The sequence below is a fragment of the Mustelus asterias genome, chromosome 26, assembly GCF_964213995.1.
Source record: "Mustelus asterias chromosome 26, sMusAst1.hap1.1, whole genome shotgun sequence".
Classification (NCBI taxonomy): Eukaryota; Metazoa; Chordata; class Chondrichthyes; order Carcharhiniformes; family Triakidae; genus Mustelus; species Mustelus asterias.
In genome coordinates, this window is record NC_135826.1 from 44,813,408 (window position 1) to 44,832,718 (window position 19,311).

A 19,311-nucleotide genomic window follows, 5' to 3' on the forward strand; every position below is an offset into this window, starting at 1 on the left:
TACCAGGCTGATTCCTGGGATGGCAGGTCTGTCATATGAGGAGAGACTAAGTCAGTTAGGATTATATTCTCTGGAGTTTAGAAGAGTGAGAGGGCACCTCATAGAAACTTATAAAATTCGAACAGGGTTAGACAGGGTAGATTCAGAAAGAATGTTCCCAATGGTGGGGGAGTTCAGAACTAGGGGTCATAGTTTGAGGATAAGGGGTAAACTGTTTAAAACTGAGGTGAAGAAAAATTTCTTCACCCAGAGGGTGGTGAATGTGTGGAATTCACCACCACAGAAAGTAGTTGAGGCCAAAACATTGTCTGATTTCAAAAATAAATTAGATATCGCTCTTGGGGCTAAAGTGATCAAGGGATATGGGGGGAAGGGGGGATCAAAATATTGAATTCAATGATCAGCCATGATCAAGATGAATGGCGGAGCAGACCCGAGGGGCCGAATGGCCTCCTCCTGCTTCTAGTTTCTATGTACATTTCTACGTAAGACTATTGCCAGCCAACATTGGAGATGTGTATGTGTGTGTGTGTGTGTGTGTTAGGGAGCATGTGTGTGTGTGTGTGTGTTAGGGAGCATGTGTGTGTGTGTGTGTGTTAGGGAGCATGTGTGTGTGTGTTAGGGAGCATGTGTGTGTGTTAGAGACCACGTGTGTGTGTGTGTTAGAGAGCATGTGTGTGTGTGTTAGAGAGCGTGTGTGTGTGTGTGTTAGAGAGCGTGTGTGTGTGTGTTAGAGACCACGTGTGTGTGTGTGTTAGAGAGCGTGTGTATGTTAGAGACCGCGTGTGTGTGTTAGAGAGTGTGTGTGTGTGTGTGTGTTAGGGGGCGTGTGTGTGTGTGTGTTAGGGGGCGTGTGTGTATGTGTGTTAGGGAGCGTGTGTGTGTTAGGGAGCGTGTGTGTGTTAGGGAGCGTGTGTGTGTGTTAGAGACCACGTGTGTGTGTGTGTTAGAGAGCATGTGTGTGTTAGAGACCACGTGTGTGTGTGTTAGAGAGCGTGTGTGTGTATGTTAGAGCGTGTGTGTGTGTGTTAGAGACCACGTGTGTGTGTGTGTGTGTGTGTGTGTGTGTGTGTGTGTGTGTGTTAGAGAGCATGTGTGTGTGTTAGAGAGCATGTGTGTGTGTTAGAGAGCATGTGTGTGTGTTAGAGAGCATGTGTGTGTGTTAGAGAGCATGTGTGTGTGTTAGAGAGCATGTGTGTGTGTTAGAGAGCATGTGTGTGTGTTAGAGAGCGTGTGTGTGTTAGAGAGCGTGTGTGTGTTAGAGAGCGTGTGTGTGTTAGAGAGCGTGTGTGTGTGTTAGAGACCACGTGTGTGTGTGTGTGTTAGAGAGCATGTGTGTGTGTGTGTTAGAGACCACGTGTGTGTGTGCGTGTTAGAGACCACGTGTGTGTGTGCGTGTTAGAGACCACGTGTGTGTGTGCGTGTTAGAGAGCGTGTGTGTGTGTGTGTTAGAGACCACGTGTGTGTGTGTGTGTGTGCGTGTGTGTGCGTGTTAGCAAGACTTGGACCATCATTACATGAAGAATGGTAGCCTTGTCACCAAGAGCGCCAGTCAGCAAGGGAGAGGGAAGGAATTGAGCAGAATTTCCTTTGATGTAAAGTTTGTACTCCCAAAGGAGCTGAAGTGCAGAATGTGACACATTTCAACCTTCCAGCTTCAAATAATCATCTTCAGGAGTAAGACGCAGAGTAAACCTTCTATTAGCCTGCTCTGTCCAACTTCTGCAGAGTGACGATTACAATTACCACCATGTCCTGTGCCCCGCAATCCCCCGATACTTTAAGACCGAATTGGGGATATTTGGAATTGGCTTGTGTGCATCCACATAAATTAGACACTGGGACGCTGTGAACAGTTGGGTGTTTTCTATACTTCAGTCTGCACTGAATGCGGGGTCCTGCAACCAACTTTCTCCGAGCCATCCAAAACAGATAAAGTCACAAATGTTTCATTCCCCCACCATGTTCTGCATCACCACAGCTGCCATGGTTTAAAGTTTTAAAGTTCATTTATTAGTATCACAAGTAGACTTACATTAACACTGCAATGAAGTTACTGTGAAAATCCCCTAGTCGCCACTCTCCAGCGCCTGTTCGGGTACACTGAGGGAGAATTTAGCACAGCCAATGCACCTAACCAGCACGTCTTTTGGACTGTGGGAGGAAACTGGAGCACCCGGAGGAAACCCACGCAGACACGGGGAGAACGTGCAAACTCCACACAGACAGTGACCCAAGCCGAGAATTGAACCCGGGTCTCTGGCGCAGTGAGGCAGCAGTGTTAACCACCGTGTCTGCATTCCCTCACCAAAGCATCGAGGGAGTCTTCCTTCCTTATTGAACTCTGTTTAGTGGTTAAACAATGCTATCCTTTCAGGAATGCACTGAATGTGGGAGAGGCTTTGGGAAGGTCGACTGCCGGAGGGTAGGGAGAGAAATAGGTGAGGCTAGAAGCAGAATATTCTTCAAAGCACCTATCACTGTATCCTTTTTGGAATTAAACTTGAAATGTGTAGATTTCGTGTGGAGTCCCACTTGTCGGCTGGCAAACACTCTGCAGATTCATCAGTAATATTTGGGTGGGCGGGGGGGTCCCACTCTAGTGGGTGTGAGTCATGTGTTTTGAGACACAATGAAAATATTATTCCTTTTTGCTTATGAGAGAAAAGTTATTGTTTACTGAGGAAACATTTGCAAAGTGAATTTAATTAAAATTTGTCACGTTGCGTCCTTTCTATTTGAAACTGCAGTCAAGGTCAGAGTTTGGAAGAGAGGATTGAATGAAATACTTTAGCGAGAGGACCTGTGTGGGAGAGGGCATCTGTGGGGGTTAACTGATGTTTGCAGCAAGTTCGAACTCATTGAAAACTGAAGACGTTGCCTCCTGATGCACCGCTCTGGCTGCCGGGGACAACATATCAGAAAATCGCAACCCGTGCTGGGAAAAATGTACCAGGAGGTTTATGGAAGTCCCATTTTCCTAAATTACTACAAATGAAGAAATGCAAAAGGGCATGAGAAAATTCACAGATATTTCAATCATAGAATCCCTACAGTGCAGAAGGAGGCCATTCAGCCCATCGAGTCTGCACCAACCACAATCCTACCCAGACCCTATCCCCTAATCCCATGCATTTACCTAAGATAATCCCCCTGACACTAAGGGGCAATTTTAGCATAGCCAATGCACTTAACCTGCGCATTATTGGACTGTAGGAGGAAACCAGAGCACCCGGAAGAAACCAACGCAGACACGGAGAACGTGCAGACTCCACACAGACAGTGACCCAAGCCGGGAATCGAACCCAGATCTCTGACACTGAGGCAGCAGTGCTGACCACTGCGCCACCCCTCATTTACTTCACATTCTCATGAAATCTCAAAAATCCACAATCAAAGCTTGAAGAGCTATTTTCATGCAAATATTAGTAGTTTCTGGTGGTGTTGTTTGAGAGATGCATTTTGGCCACACCCGTGTTGAGGATGATCGTGGAGGAGGTGTTGTTGCCTATCCTTGCTGACTGCAGTCTGTGGGTTAGGAAGTCTGGGATCCAGTCGCAGTGGGAGGAGTCGAGCCCCAGGCCACGAAATTTGGAGATGAATCTCATAGGAATAATAGTGTTAAAGGCTGAGCTGCAGTCTATGAATAGGAGTCTGACATAGTCTATGAATAGTAGTCGGTAATGGCCTAGATTTCCGTGCACAAAGCTCTGGGGTGAGGAACTCAAACCCACAACCTTCTGACTCAGAGGTGGAAGGCTGACCAGCTGAGTGGTAGCTCAGCAGAAAGTTAGACCACAGCTAATGTGTACAGTTCTGAAACTTGGTGCCCTCTTTTTAGGTCAAACCAAAACAAGTAAACAAACTCAGATTAAATCAGGACAAAGTAAAAGGGGCAGCTCCCCAAAAAGGAGGGGGAACAGCCCGAACAGAAATCAAAGTACAAAGGAAACTTTAAAACATCAAATTAAAATGTGATTATTGGGGTCAATAATGCACCCCAGCCCCTGCGGTGCCCAGCGGGCGCGGAAAGCGTCAACCTCGCCCGTGGACACCGCATGCTCCCTCTCCAGGGACACCTGGCCGCGAACATAGCCGCGGTAGAGGGGAAGACAGTCAGGATGGACGGCCCCCTCGATCGCCCGCAGCCTGGACCGGTAAATGGCGCGTTTCGCCAGGCCCAGGAGCAGGTTCACGAGGAGGTCGCCATCCCGACCCTCCCCTCTCCGCACCGGGTGTCCGTAGATCAGGAGCGTGGGACTGAAGTGCAGACAAAACATCAACAAAAGGTTCTTCAGGAAAACATAAAGGGAGTGCAGCCTAAGACACACAACAAAGAGATGGTCCACGGACTCCACAAGGCCGCAGAAAGGGCAGTCTTCGGAGCCCGTGAACCAGTGAACCCTACGGTTGTGCGGAACTGCTGCATGCATCACCCTCCACCCCAGGTCCCCGACGTAATTGGGGGAGATCCCTCCGTAGAGGGACCTCCAGCGGGGACCTCCGCCGCCCGGCGGCAACAAGGCCCGCCAAGGTGTATCCGGGCGACAGGCGAGGAGGCAGTGATGGAAGGTGTGCAGCAGCAGCCCGCACAGGAAACGCCCTGAAACTTGGTGCCTGAAAGGATGGGAGAGACAGAAACCCTTGTCATTTAAAAAGATTACATATGGACTTGGGGTTAGCACTGCTGCCTCACAGGGGCCTGGGTTCGATTCCCAGCTTGGGTCACTGCCTGTGTGGAATCTGCAGGTTCTCCCCCGTGTCTTTTTTAGTTTATTTATTAGTTTCACAAGTAGGTTTACATTATCACTGCAATGAAGTTACTGTGAAAATCCCCTAGTCACCACACTCCGGCGCCTGTTCGGATACATTGAGGGAGAATTTAGCACAGCCAATGCACCTAACCAGCACGTCTTTCGGACTGTGGGAAGAAACCGGAGTACCCAGAGGAAATGCATGCCGACACGAGAAGAACGTGCAGACTCCACACAGACAGTGACCTGAGCCAGGAATCGAACCGGCAGCAGTGCTACCAATGTGCCACCATGTCGCCGCCCACCACCCCCCCCCCCGATCTGCGTGGGTTTCCTCCGGGTGCTCCAGTTTCCTCCCACAGTCTGAAAGATGTGCTGGCCAGGTGCATTAGCCATGCTAAATTGCCCTTTCGTGTAACTGAACAGGCGCTGGAGTGTGGCAACTCGGGGATTTTCACAGTAACTTCATTGCAGTGTTGATGTAAGCCTACTTGTGACACTAATAAATAAACTTAAACTTAAAACACAGGGCTCTGAATCAAGAGCTGGAAAGTGGGATTGGGCTGGATAGGTCTTTGGCCAGCAGAGAGGATGGGCCCAATGGCCTCCTGTGCAGTCAATGTTTTGTTTCTAAAGTTATGAAATACAGAGAAACTGTAATATCTGATAGTATGGGTAGGTTTTATCTCAGACATATACCCATAATCAGCAATATTTTATTTGAAGAATAGTTCTTTCTATAACTACGTTGAGGTTTATTTCAGTTTAAATCTCCTGGATTTCCCCTTTAAGAGTTTTTTCAGCCAGCAGAGTCCCTTTAATGAAGCCCCGCCTCCTCCTGTTGCTAAGTAACCACGGAGTCGCGCCAGTGACAGTTGGCGCATGCGCGCATCAGCTGGTGAGAGTCCACTTCTTCTGGGTGATTGACAGCACGCGCACGGAACCGATTGGTTTATCCCACCGGAGGTGGGTGTATATTAGAGCTAGGCGTCCTCCGATTGGCTATCATGGCTGTCGATCAGAGTCCCATTTCCGGGGCGGTCGGGCGCCGGGCCGGGATTAAAGTCCCGCCGCTCTGAGGAATGGAGTCGGTGGCGAACGTGCTGGAGACTTACCGGGGCCGGGACCGGCTGGTGCGGACTGTCTGCTACAGCTCACGCCTGCTGGGCGGCCTCCTGGTGGCGCCGGGCGGAGGCCGCCCCGAGCTAGGCCGCCGGCTGCTGCTCATCGCCCGGGAGCTCAGCAACTGCAGGGCGGCGCTGCGGCTCTTCGACGACCTGTCCATGTACCTGTACTCGCGGGGGTACGGCCTGGGCGGCACGGTGAGGCCTGGGAGGCGCCGGCTGAGGGGGGAGGGGCGGGCCAAGGTTGCTGCTGGTGTAGGCGGGGCCTGGGAAGGTAGGCGGGGTCAGGAGCATGGGGAGAGGCGGGGCAAGGAGGAGGTAGGCGGGGCAAGGAGGAGGTGGGCGGGGCTGGTGTTTGGGGCGGGGCTAGTGCAGGTGGGCGTGGTTTACGTTTGAGGTGGGGCTGGGGAGGTGGGCGCGGCTGGAGTTTGGGGCGGGGCTAGGGGCGTGGCTGACGTTTGGGGCGGGGCTGGAGGTGGGTGGGACCTCTGGGTACTGGTGATCCCCATACAGAACTGTACTGGGGGGGGATAGCGGGGAGAGAGGCAATAAATAGTGACACAGCACTGCTGCCTCACAGCGCCAGGGACCCGGGTTCAATTCCGGCTTGGATCACTGTCGGTGTGGAGTCTGCACGTTCTCCCCGTGTCTGCGTGGGTTTTCTCCGGGTGCTCCGGTTGATGTGCCGGCTCGATTGATTGGCCGTGCTAGGTTGCCTCTTAGTGTCCCAAGATGTATAGGTTCTGGGAATTAGTAGGATAAATGTGTAGGATTATGGGGTTAGCGTTTGGGTGGGATACTCTGTCGGTGAGTCGGTGCAGACGCGATGGGCTGAATGGCCTCCTTCTGCACTGTAAGGACTCTATAAAGGTTTTATGAAGCAATGATGTCCTCAGATAGTTGGGAAACCCCCAGCACAACCTGGAGCTGAGGCTTATCACAGACCGGAGCTTCAGCTTCCCCCAATGCAAAACTCTCTGACTGTCTTTCTGCTCGTCTGCTTATCCATCTCAACTTCAATATTGGAGACCCTTCAAATGAGAGGAGTTGTATTTCCAAATCAAATTGAGTCTCCTGGCTACTTTCGCATGTGGATGTAAAAGATCCGATGACAATTTGAAAATGGGATTGGGGGTTCGTTCATCCTGCTGTCCTGGACAATATTCTTCAGCCAGCAACATTAAAAACAAATTATCTGCTCATTTAGCTCATTGCTGCTTGTAGGATCTTGCTTGGGCAAGCTAGCTGCCAACACCTCCTGCACTACAACAGTGACTACACTTCAAAAATACTTAATTGTCTGTAAAGCACTTTGACACAACAGAAATACTCACCTATCGCACTCACTTCATGCCTTTTACCATCTGATCATGTGTCAATATTCTAACCATGAATGTACTAAACATGTTCACACGTTCAGGTGTTCTCACTGTGGAACTGGGTTCAGGCATTTATATAACCTCACTGCACACCAGCGAATTCACACTGGGGAGAGACTGTTCACCTGCCCTGTGTGTGGAAAGGGATTCACTCAATCATCCCACCTGCATAGACACCAAAGAATTCACAAGTAACCACAAGTGACCAAGGGCAGCACGGTGGCACAGTGATTAGCACTGCTGCCTCACAGCACCAGGGAGCCGGGTTCGATTCCTGGCATGGGTCACTGTGTGGAGAGACTGCACGTTTTCCACATGTCTGCGTGGGTTTCCTCCAGGTGCTCCGGTTTCAAAGAACAAAGAACAGTACAGCACAGGAAACAGGCCCTTCGGCCCTCCAAGCCTGTGCCGTTTCTTGTTCCAACTAGACCAATCGTTTATATCCCTCCATTCCCAGGCTGCTCATGTGATTATCCAGGTAAGTCTTAAACGATGTCAGCGTGCCTGCCTCCATCACCCTACTTGGCAGCGCATTCCAGGCCCCCACCACCCTCTGTGTAAAAAAACGTCCCTCTGATGTCTGAGTTATACTTCGCCCCTCTCAGCTTGAGCCCGTGACCCCTCGTGATCGTCACTTCTGATCTGGGAAAAAGCTTCCCACCGTTCACCCTATCTATCCCCTTTCCTCCCACAGTCCAAAAGACATGCTGATTAAGTGCATTGGCCACGCTAAATTCTCAGAAAGGTGATTGCCAATTTCACACCGCAAGATCCCAAAAACAGCAATGTGGCGATGAATAGATAATCTGTTTTTGTGGTGTTGATTGAGTGATAATTATTGTCCAGGACATGGGTGAGAACTCTGCTGCCCTTCATTGTAGTGGCCACGGGATCTATTATGGTCACGAGATCTATTATGTCAGCTTGAAACGATAGACAGGGCCTCGGATTAATGCCTCATCTGAAAGACAGGCACTCCTGACAGTGCAGCACTCCCTCAGTATTGTATTGGGCATTTTGGTACTCTAACCCCTGGGGTTGGATTTGAACCCACATCCTGACTGGGGTGAGAGTGCCACCAACTGAGCGACAGCTGATTCATGATCTCATCCAAAGGACTACACCTCCGACAGTGCAGCAACACTGACCCACTTCCAACATCATCTATTCAGCCGTGAATTTCCATGGGATGTAATAAGGATGTAAAATACATTATGTACCTATTGAAAGTGTAGAATTCCCCCCCCCCCGCATCGTCCATCTCCACAACTTCACTTCCTAAACCTCTCTCCGTTTCTGGTGAAAGAACACCAACATTCATTGCAAACCCACCCGACTCACACAGCTACCTTGGCTACAGCTCCTCACACCGTTTCCTGTCAGGACTCCATCCCATTCTCCCAGTCTCTCCGCCTCCATCGCATCTGTGCCAATGATGCCACCTTCAAAAATGGCAGTTTTGACACGTCTGCCTCTTCCCTTAACTGACGTTTCCCCTGGCCCCCAAACCCCCCCTCCCACCACCAAGCCAGGCACTCAATTGGGTTCAACCCATTTCCTGCACCTCTGCCCTAACCCCTTCCCTCCCAGAACCATGAGAGGACCCCACCCCTTGCCCCCTTTTCCATCGCACCAACCTCTACATTCAAAAGATCACCCTCCGCCAACTACAGCATGATGCCATCACGGAATCTATCTTCCCCTCTCTTCCTTTGTCAGCATTCCACAGGACTGCTCCCTCTCTGACACCTTGGTCCATTCCTCCAACACCCACCCCTTTCTCCAGGCACCTACCCATGCAATCGCAGAAGGTGCAACACCTTTACCTCAGCACCCCGACACCACCTCACTCACCATTCAAGGGCCCAAACATTCCTTTCAGGTTAAGCAGTATTTCACTGGCACTTCCCTCAACTTGATCGACTGTATTCGCTACTCCCAATGTGGTCTCCTCTACACTGGGGAGACTAAACACAGACTGGGTGATCATTGTAGACCATTTTAACTTAGCATCTTGCTCCTGCTGCAATGCTCCAGTGAAGCCCAACGCTAACTGGAGGAAGAGCATCGTATCATCTGATTAGGCACATTATAGCCCTCAGGATGTAACATTGAGTTCAAAGACTGTAACCTTTCTCCTCCATCTTGACCTTATTTTAAAAATCCAGAACATCCAATGCAACATCCCGTCCCCCACTGGGCCACCTGTCACTTGTTCTTTCGTTTTGCTTTCGCTGAGCGTTAACCTTTGTTCTCCCATTAACACATTCTGATATCTTACTTTTGTGCCGCTATTAACACCTGCTCTAGCTCTTCACACTGCCATTAACGCTTCCTCTGTCTAATGTCCTACACATTGTTGTTGCAATCTCTCCTAGCTCCCACCAATCACTGACCACCACCTCTGCTCCTGCTGCTCCGACCCCTGTATACAGTATAAAATCCATCACATTTCTCCCTCCCTTTAACCCCGAAGAAGAGTCATACAGACTCGAAGCATTAACTCTGTTTCTCCACAGATGCTGCCAGACCTGCTGAGTTTTTTTCCAGCATGTTCTGTTTCTGCGTTAAAAGTGTAATGTTGATTTTAGGTTTTTTATTTTCCCCCTGAAGGAGGAAGATGCTATTGTGCGGTTGCTTTCCATAACGGGAAACCTGGCAGATCAACTCTACTATCCCTGTGAGCATGTAGCCTGGGCCGCTGACTACAGAATCCTCAGCATCAACTCGGACAAGTGGTGGACACTAAGTAATTCACTGTGGAGTCTATCACTGGCACTGGGAGCTCTGCGGTGAGGGACACTTAGTTAACTCAATCTCCTTCCTCCTTATCTGTTCCCTCCAGAGACAACAGCTCCATTCTGACGCAGGGGAAACACCAAGCCAGCAAGCTCCTGCAGACAGCGATGTGATCATCTGTCGCTGGGGGAGGATGCGCAATTTCTTCTCTCAGATAATCACCCCAACCCCCTCTGAAATTCGCTTCTCCAGCGATCAGGGCAGGCTGGGTCATTGACTACATTCCAGGCTGAGTCAGAGAGGTTTTTGACTGACGAGGAAGTCGAGGGTTATAGAAACAGGCAGGGAGGTGGAATTAAGGTCACAGTCAGATCAGCCATGATCTTATTGACTGGTGGAGCAGGCTTGAGGGACCAAATGGCCTAGTCCTGCCCCCGTTTCTTCTGATTTTTATAAGGACACAATGGAGATCTCCACTGCATTTCTTTGCGTGATTTTACACCCATTTGACAGAGTCTGGGTTTAAGAGTTTGCCTGAAAGAATACACTTCTGACAAAGCAGCACTCTGTCATAGAAACCCTACAGTACAGAAAGAGGCCATTCGGCCCATCGAGTCTGCACCAACCACAATCCCACCCAGGCCCTACCCCCATATCCCTACATATTTTACCCACTAATCCCTCTAATCTACGCATCCCAGGACACTAAGGGGCGATTTTTTAGCATAGCCAATCAACCTAACCCGCACATCTGGACTATGGGAGGAAACCGGAGCACCCGGAGGAAACCCACGCAGACACGAAGAGAATGTGCAAACTCCACACAGACAGTGACCCGAGGCCAGAATTGAACCCAGGTCCCTGGAGCTGTGAAGCAGCAGTGCTAACCACTGTGCTACCGTGCCGCCCAGGGGCATGTCAGCATGGGCTTTGTGTTCAGATCTCTGGAGTGGGACTTAAATCCACGACCTGTTGACACAAGATGCCATGCACTAAAATCATGAGGGGCATAGATAAGGTGAGTAGCCAAGGTCTTTTACCCAGGGTTGAGGAATCCAAAACTAGAAGACGTATGTTTAAGGTGAGGGGGGGAAAGAATTACAAGGGACTTGAGGGGCAACTTGTTCACGCAGAGGGTGTTGCGTGTATGGAATGAGCTGCCAGAGGAGGTGGTAGATGTGGGTACAATTACAACATTTAAAAAACATTTGAACAGGTATATGGATGGGAAAGGTTTAGAGGGATACCGGCCAAATGGAGACAAATGGGACTAGTTCAGTTTAGGAAACCTGGTTAGCATGGACAAGTTGGACCGAACGGCCTATTTCCGTGCTGTATATCTCTATGATTCTGACTAAACCACGGCTGACAGCATTGAAATATAGAAAAACTACAGCACAAAACAGGCCCTTCGGCCCCACAAGTTGTGCCGAACATATCCCTACCTTTTAGGCCTACCTATAACCCTCCATCCTATTAAGTCCCATGTACTCATCCAGGAGTCTCTTAAAAGACCCCATTGAGTTTGCCTCCACCACCACTGACAGCAGCCGATTCCACTCGCCCACCACCCTCTGTGTGGAAAAACTTCCCCCTAACATTTCCCCTGTACCTACCCCCCATCACCTTAAACCTGTGTCCTCTCGTAGCAGCCATTTCCACCCTGGGAAAAAGCCTCAGAGAGTCCACCCGATCTATGCCTCTCGACATCTTATATACGTCTATTAGGTCTCCTCTCATCCTACATCTCTCCAAGGAGAAAAGACCAAGCTCCCTCAGCCTATCCTCATAAGGCATGCCACTCAATCCAGGCAACATCCTTGTAAATCTCCTCTGCACCCTTTTAATCATTTCCACATCCTCCCTGTAATGAGGCGACCAGAACTGAGCACAGTACTCCAAGTGGGGTCTGACGAGAGTCTTAAATAGCTGCATCATTATCCCCGTACTTCTAAACTCAATCTCTTGATTGATAAAGGCCAGCACACCATACGCCTTCTTAACCACCTTGAGATCTGTGGGTATGGATTGCCTGCAGATTAATAAGGGGAGTAAACCTCTTTTGTGGCTTGGCATTCTGCGCGCCCCCCCCCCCCTCCCACTCCCAGCCACCCCTGCCCCACACCCAACCCCACCTGAGACTCCATGACAAGTGCACCCTCAGAAGATTAAACATTTAGGACACTCTGGGTCGAATGGATAAAGCCAACCTGGTGACGTACTGAGCCATTTAGGCCGGGTCTGGTTCCCCAGTACTGCCGAGGTGATTGACCTTGCCTCTCTGTACTGGCAGTGGTAAAACAAAGCCAAGGCTCCAGTTTCTGATTGTGGCACAATGCCCAATCGCTGCAGGGTTGGGATTGACAAGATTCTGATGGTCAGAGAGCCAATCATCACTCATGATTGGGAATGTTATGTGATTGGACCAGAGGCCTGAATTAGTGACCCAGTGAGCCATGTTCCAATCTCACCACAGCCGCTCAGGATCTGAAATTCCGTAAATATTCATGAAATAAATCTGTGATAAAAAGATTCTATCATACTGAAGATTATGAAACTGCCAGATTGTCATTAAAAAAAAAACCCACCTGGTTCATTGCTGATCTTTAGAGGAGGAAATCTGTCAATGTTACACAGTCTGGCCTACTTATGACTGTAAACTGCAACAACGTTGGTGACTTCTCACTGCCCACTGGCATGTCCTAGAAAGCCCCCCATTTGATAAGAAGGGGCTCATCGCCACCCTCACAAGGGCAATTAGGGGTGGGCAATAAAAGTGGACCCCCCCCCCCCCCCCCCGGTGTTGATCACATCCTGGGAATACATTTTTAAAATGTATTGTTTGGTGCCGAAAGCTAAGGAACAGGGAAATTGTTGTGGGGATGCAGGGAAATGGGGGGATGTGGAGTGGCACAGTGGTTAGCACTGCTGCCTCCATGCCAAGGACCCAGGTTCGATTCCCAGCTCAGTGACTACCTGTGCAGAGTCTGCACATTCTCCCCGTGTCTGCGCAGGTTTCCTCTGGGTGCTCCGGTTTCCTCCCACAGTCAGAAAGACAGGCGCCGGAGTGTGGCGACAAGGGGGCTTTCACAGTACCTTCATTGCAGTATTAATGTAAGCCTACTTGTGACAATAATAAATAAACATTAAATGGATTCTGATTTTTGGTCAGTTAACTCACAAGCTGAAATATTTTCCTCCTCCTCCTTTAACGTTTACAGATCCTTCAGAGTTGTGCAGCTGCTGAGGAAGGAACTGAATGGAAACCCGAATAAAACTTACCTCAAAACAGAGTATGTGAAGAACATGGTTATTTACACTGGATGCTGTAACGAAGTGCAGCTGTAACAGGGAAGGTGTATCTGATTCACTGTTATAATTATGTGGTTTATAAGATTATTTTGTTTGGGACAGTGCCTTTAAATTAAGGTAAAATGAAGGGGTCATGTGACCTGTTCTGAATCAGCTTGCCAGCAAGCCTGAGTGGTTTGATTGTTAAAAGGTTTAAAAAGGCTCAGATAGTATTGCTGAAAATGAGGTGCAAGCTGTTCAGTCTGGGAGACAATGGCAGCAGCCTGTGTGCTAACAGTGCATATAGACTGTGTGTGTCTCCAAAATCCCAGAAGAATGTTGAGAATGTCAGATTATAAAGTAACTGTGCTTTAAACTGTCTGTTTTGTTCCAAGATAATAGAGAGTTAGGATCTCGAGGATAGCCAATCATTTCTACATGGATACATGGCCCATGTGATTCATGTTGCCATGGAGATGGGCTTTGAAAGGGAATACCTCTCAAACTAACATATAAGTTTGTCTTCCCGGATGCGAATGAGGGAGAGTAGCTATAGGTAGCAAGCACTGTGGTTCACCATACAGGAATGCAGGTGGGAGATCGTGGTAGGATTGAAATCCATGAGGAGTTAAAACAAGGCTGGAAGATTTGTCCAACTTTTACTAAAGGAAGAATCGGGGGCAAGAAACCTCTCTGTGAAAAACTGAGAGTAAAAAATACCATGAACTCTTGGGAGCTAAGCATCACCCGGGACTGGTTCCAGGAGAATTGAATGCCTCTTGAAGGAATATCAGTGAAGTGTAATTTCATTGTGATATAAGAAAAGGTGAATTTTCTATTTTGTGGTTTAAAGTATAAACCATTCACGGCGAGAGGGCGAGAATACAAGAGCAGGGATGTCCTTCTGAGGCTGTATGAGACTCTGGTCAGATCCCATTTGGAGTATTGTGAGCAGTTTTGGGCCCCATATCTAAGGAAGGATGTGTTGGCCTTGGAAAGGGTCCAGAGGTGGTTCACAAGAATGATCCCTGGAATGAAGAGCTTGTCGTATGAGGAACAGTTGAGGAGTCTGGGTCTGTACTCGTTGGAGTTTGGAAGGATGAGGGGGGATCTTATTGAAACTTACAGGATACTGCGAGGCCTGGATAGAGTGGACGCGGAGAGGATGTTTCCACCAGTAGGAAAAGCTAGAACTAGAGGGCACAACCTCAGGCTAAAGGGACGATCCTTTAAAACAGAGATGAGGTGGAATTTCTTCAGCCAGAGAGTGGTGAATCTGTGGAACTCTTTGCTGCAGAAGGCTGTGGAGGCCAGGTCATTGAGTGTCTTTAAGACAGAGATAGATAGGTTCTTGATTAATAAGGCGGTCAGGGGTTATGGGGAAAAGGCAGGAGAATGGGGATGAGAAAAAAATCAGCCATGATTGAATGGCGGAGCAGACTCGATGGGCCGAGTGGCCTAATTCTGCTCCTATGTCTTATGGTCTGCATGGGTTTCCTCCGGGTGCTCCAGTTTCCTCCCACAGTCTGAAAGACGTGCTGGTTAGGTGCATTGGCCGTGCTAAATTCTCCCTCAGTGTACCCAAACAGGTGCCGGAGTGTGGCGACTAGGGGATTTTCACTGTAACTTCATTGCAGTGTTAATGGAAGCCTACTTGTGACACTAATAAAATATACTTAAAAAACTTAAGTGCCTGCTGTTGATTAGCAATTCCCTCTGGTGCCAGTTTGGAAACTTGGGAACGACGGTCCTACATTCCATGGCGCGCTGCCACGAAGCTGCACAAAGAGCTTGCTGAATACTAACCTGTCTGAGCTGGCGGCTGCTTTCAGTACATTCCAGCCAATTACTGGGGCCCATAGGCACTGCGAATCAGACAGTGCAGAAACATACTGGGTTGTGTTGAGGCAAAGCTGCTCTGGCAGACACCATTACAAATTGCACCAGAATCCTCCACCAAGTGGGAGGTGGGTGTCTGGCTCACTGCAGAAATGTACACGTTCTACATGCTTTATACATCTCGGCACCACTTCACACACGGGGGTGGGGGTGCGGGTAGATGCATGAAGACTCCCCCCCGCCCTACCCCACCTCATCCCTGCAGAAGGCTGGGATGCTGAGGGACAATTGGGGCTTTCAAGACTGGAGTCAATAAATGTGAACAACCTGAGAAATAGGCGCAGGAGTCGGCTGTTTGGTTCTGCTGCAACATTCAATAAGATCATGGGTGATCTTCTACCTGAACAGCATCATCCTGCACTTACCCCTCATAGAATCCCTACAGTGCAGAAGGAGGCCATTCGGCCCATCAAGCCTGCACCAACCACAATCCCACCCAGGCCCTATCCCCGTAACCCCACATATTTACCCTGCTAATCCCCATGACATTAAGGGGCAATTTATCATTGCCAATCAACCTAACCCACACATCTTTGGAGTGTGGAAGGAAACCGGAGCACCCGGAGGAGACCCACGCAGACACGAGGAGAACGTGCAAACTCCAACAGACAGTGACCTGAGGCTGGAATTGAACCTGGATCTCTGGCGCTGTGAGGCAGCAGTGCTAACCACTGTGCCACTCGAAATGTCTTTGATGCCCTTGTGGCTTGATTCTCTTGGTATCCAACAATCTATCAATCTGTATTTTGAATATATTCAACAACTGGGTATGCAGCTCTCTGGGGGAGAGAACTCCAAAGATTCACAACCCATTTGGTGAAGAACTTTCTCCTCATCTCAGTCCTAAATGGCTGGCCACTTAGTCTTCTGATGTTCAGAAAGGGTGGTTTTGGGGAGTTAAGATACAGATCAGCCTTGATCCAAATGTAAGATGGTCTCTAATAAATCCAATGAAGAGTTCAGGAGAAACCTCTTTTTCCAGATAGGGCTGAGAATGTAGAACTTGCAACCAGTAGAAGTGGTTGCGCAGAACTGAGGGAGAAAGGAATAGAAAGATATGCTGATGAGGTTAGATGAAGATCTGGGTGGAAGGAGATTGCTGTGGACAGAAACACCAGGAGGGAGCAGCTGGGCCAAGTGGCCTGTTTCTGTGCTGTAAGTTCAATGGGTTTACATATGTCATGATGTGGAGATGCCGGCGTTGGACTGGGGTGGGCACAGTAAGTAGTCTCACAACACCAGGTTAAAGTCCAACAGGTTTATTTGGTAGCACAAGCTTTCGGAGTGTCGCTCCTTCTCCACCTGATGAAGGGGCAGCGCTCCGAAAGCTTGTGCTACCAAATAAACCTGTTGGACTTTAACCTGGTGTTGTGAGACTTCTTACTGTGTTTACATATGTCAGCAGGCATTGTGTCAATAACTTGTTCTTTTTCCAAATATCACCCCCTAGAGAATCGAACAGGATGAGCAGACGGCCGTACAGAACTCGGATGCGAGTGGAAATTCTCAACATCATCAGCTGTCTGGCTGACCTGGCCAATGCCATCCATTGGATGCCGCCAGGCTTCCTGTGGGCAGGGAGGTTTCCCGAGTGGCTGGTGGGACTGATGGGAACGCTCTCCTCGGTGATCGGGCTCTACCAAATGTCCTGCGGGAACTGCAGCAGCAAGGACCCGTGACAGGACAGGCGCGAGCGAGCTTGCGCCCTGGTTAACCTGGCACCGTGCGATGATTGCACGCGATGCCTGATCCAATCTATCGACGCGTTTGTGGGGGGAATCGTTGATTGTTTTTTGGTTTTGGAGGGAGTGGCATCTCCACCTCACCGAATGAAGCTACAGACAGCGTTATCACCACCTCCCAACACCGGATCTCCACTGCCAAGGTGCGGTACAAGAGCGTGAAGACTTTATGTGGTGAAAGCGTGGCTCCGTTCCCGTGACTGTCACCCACTGACACCGAGAAAACACTGTTTAGCTTCCTTTCCAACAAGTTCAAATACATCTCCATTTTGGGTGCAGTTCAGCCCCAACCCTCTACCATAGAATCTTAAAAGCAGGCCATCCGGCCCATCCTGCCTAAGCCAGTTCCCTGAAAGAGCTGTCCACTCCCACTGCCTGTTTGGCTGTTGCTCAGCGCCACTTGAGGGAGTTTCCTTTGCATCACTGACCTGCTCAAGGGCAGGACTAACACCCCTCCTGTACCAGTGGCTAAAACCTGGCACCATTACGGGGTGGGGGAGTGGGGTGGGGGGGGGGGGGGGGGGGGGGGAGCTAGAATTTACGGGATGGGGGAGTGGGGGGGGCTAGAATTTGAACTCTGCTCTTGCTCGACCTCAGCCCCTGGGATGGGGAACTCTACGGGTGGGCCCCATACTCCCGGGATGAGACACCAGGACAATCATTCGGGGACCCACCCTGGGCCAGTGTTCCTGTGGGAAATGTGCACGTGTGCGCACTTTGGGGGAGGCAGAGATAGGGCTGAGCTGTGGACATCTCCAGCTTCAACATTCCAAATCACAGGAAACCTGTGATGGTAACCACAGACCCTCCTGATATGGCGGCACAGTGGTTAGCACTGCTGCCTCACAGTGCCAGGGATCCGGGTTCAATTCCCAGCTTAGGTCACTGTGCGGAGTCTACACATTCTCCCCGTGTCTGCGTGGGTTTCCCCCGGGTGCTCCGGTTTCCTCCCACACTCCAAAGATGTGCGGGTTAGGTGGATTGGCCGTGCTAAATTGCCCCTTTGTGTCAGGGGGATTAACAGGGTAGATACGTGGGGTCAAGGGGTTGAAGCCTGGGTGAGATTGTTGTCAGAGCAGGCTCGATGGGCTGAATGGCCTCCTGCTGCACTGTGCGGATTCTATGATTCTACCTCTTTGGGAAGAGCAGGGACAAAATTAAAAACTGGAGAATTTGCAGGTGCGGCAAATTCACTTCATTAGAGCAACAAAGCTGACGGGTTAGATTTAAACTGAATACCGGGTTAAGTTAAAACACGCCTTTTATTTCTCGGAATATATATTTTAATTAATCCAGCAGAGCCTTATTTGTGCTGTTGCTTTTTTCTTCAGCCTCACAGGGACCCTCACTCTGTCAAGTGTCTTTAGACAAACGCAGTTAGCGTTGCAGAAACTGGGTAAAAGTTATTTGAACACAGTGACAAAATCAATCGTACCACGAGTGTTGGAAAATGATAACTGACAGTCAGGGAAATTTAACCTACGGCGTAAAAAGTTTCAGAATATTTAAAAGACAATTCCTTCAATAAAAACACTTCTTTCAAGTTTTGCTTTTGCCTCTTGTTTCTGACGTTCTTGATGCTGGCTGTAAAGATTTTGTGCCCTGAATTTTCGTTGAATCATTCCCGCACTGTGCAGCTGAAATGTGTGCCGAGGAAACTCGATGAGAGGTCACATGACACCAGGTTAAAGTCCAACAGGTTTATCTGAAGCCACAAGCTTTCGGAGCGCCTGCTCCTTCATCAGGTGAAGTGGAGAGAGGCGCGCAGACACAGAATATATAGGCGGAGTGACGAGAGTTCGACACAGGTAATCAAGGGTATCAATGGATATGTACAGATATATTCCGTGCCTGCGCGCCTCTGTCCACCTGACAAAGGAACAGCGCTCCAAAAGCTTGTGTTATTGAATAAACGTTTTTGTTTTGATTTATTATTGTCACATGTATTAACACACAGTGAAAAGTATTGTTTCTTGCGCGCTATACAGACAAAGCATACCATTCATAGAGAAGGAAAGGAGAGAGTGCAGAATGTAGTGTTACAGTCATAGCTAGGGTGTAGAACAGTGGTTCCCAAAGGGTGCGGCGCGCCACACTGGTGCGGCGAGAGAGGATGGCAAGTGTGGCGGGAAGATTCAAGGACAATCAAAGAAACATTTAAACATGGTTTAAACAAGCATTGTTTTATACTTTCTGGATGTCCCATGATCATATTATAAAGTAGTTGTGTTCTATGTTATGAATCAAGCACTGCTCGGAGTTGTTTTTTTTTTGATTTTGAATATTTCTTATCAATAAAAAATTAGGTGTGGCGCGAGCAAATTTTTATTCCGAAAGTACGGCCCATTGAAAAAGGTTTGGGAACCATTGACGTAGAGAAAGA

General features: G+C 49.2%; 1 protein-coding gene and 1 long non-coding RNA gene across 2 annotated transcripts in view; one reads left to right on the forward strand and one right to left on the reverse strand.

Moving 5' to 3' along the window:
• Nucleotides 1-5,989, reverse strand: part of LOC144479665 (uncharacterized) — an 87,719-nt gene extending 81,730 nt beyond the window's left edge. The window contains exon 1 of the long non-coding RNA XR_013495553.1: nucleotides 5,870-5,989. This is a non-coding gene — a long non-coding RNA (uncharacterized LOC144479665). The remainder of the gene's footprint in view (nucleotides 1-5,869) is intronic.
• pex11g (peroxisomal biogenesis factor 11 gamma) lies at nucleotides 5,789-18,465 on the forward strand. Its single transcript, XM_078198660.1, has 4 exons — nucleotides 5,789-6,076; nucleotides 9,871-10,049; nucleotides 13,218-13,289; nucleotides 16,637-18,465. Exons 1-4 carry the CDS (start codon nucleotides 5,837-5,839, stop codon nucleotides 16,863-16,865), a joined length of 720 nt encoding a protein of 239 aa, XP_078054786.1. The 5' UTR covers nucleotides 5,789-5,836; the 3' UTR covers nucleotides 16,866-18,465.
• Nucleotides 18,466-19,311: the final 846 nt, after the last annotated feature.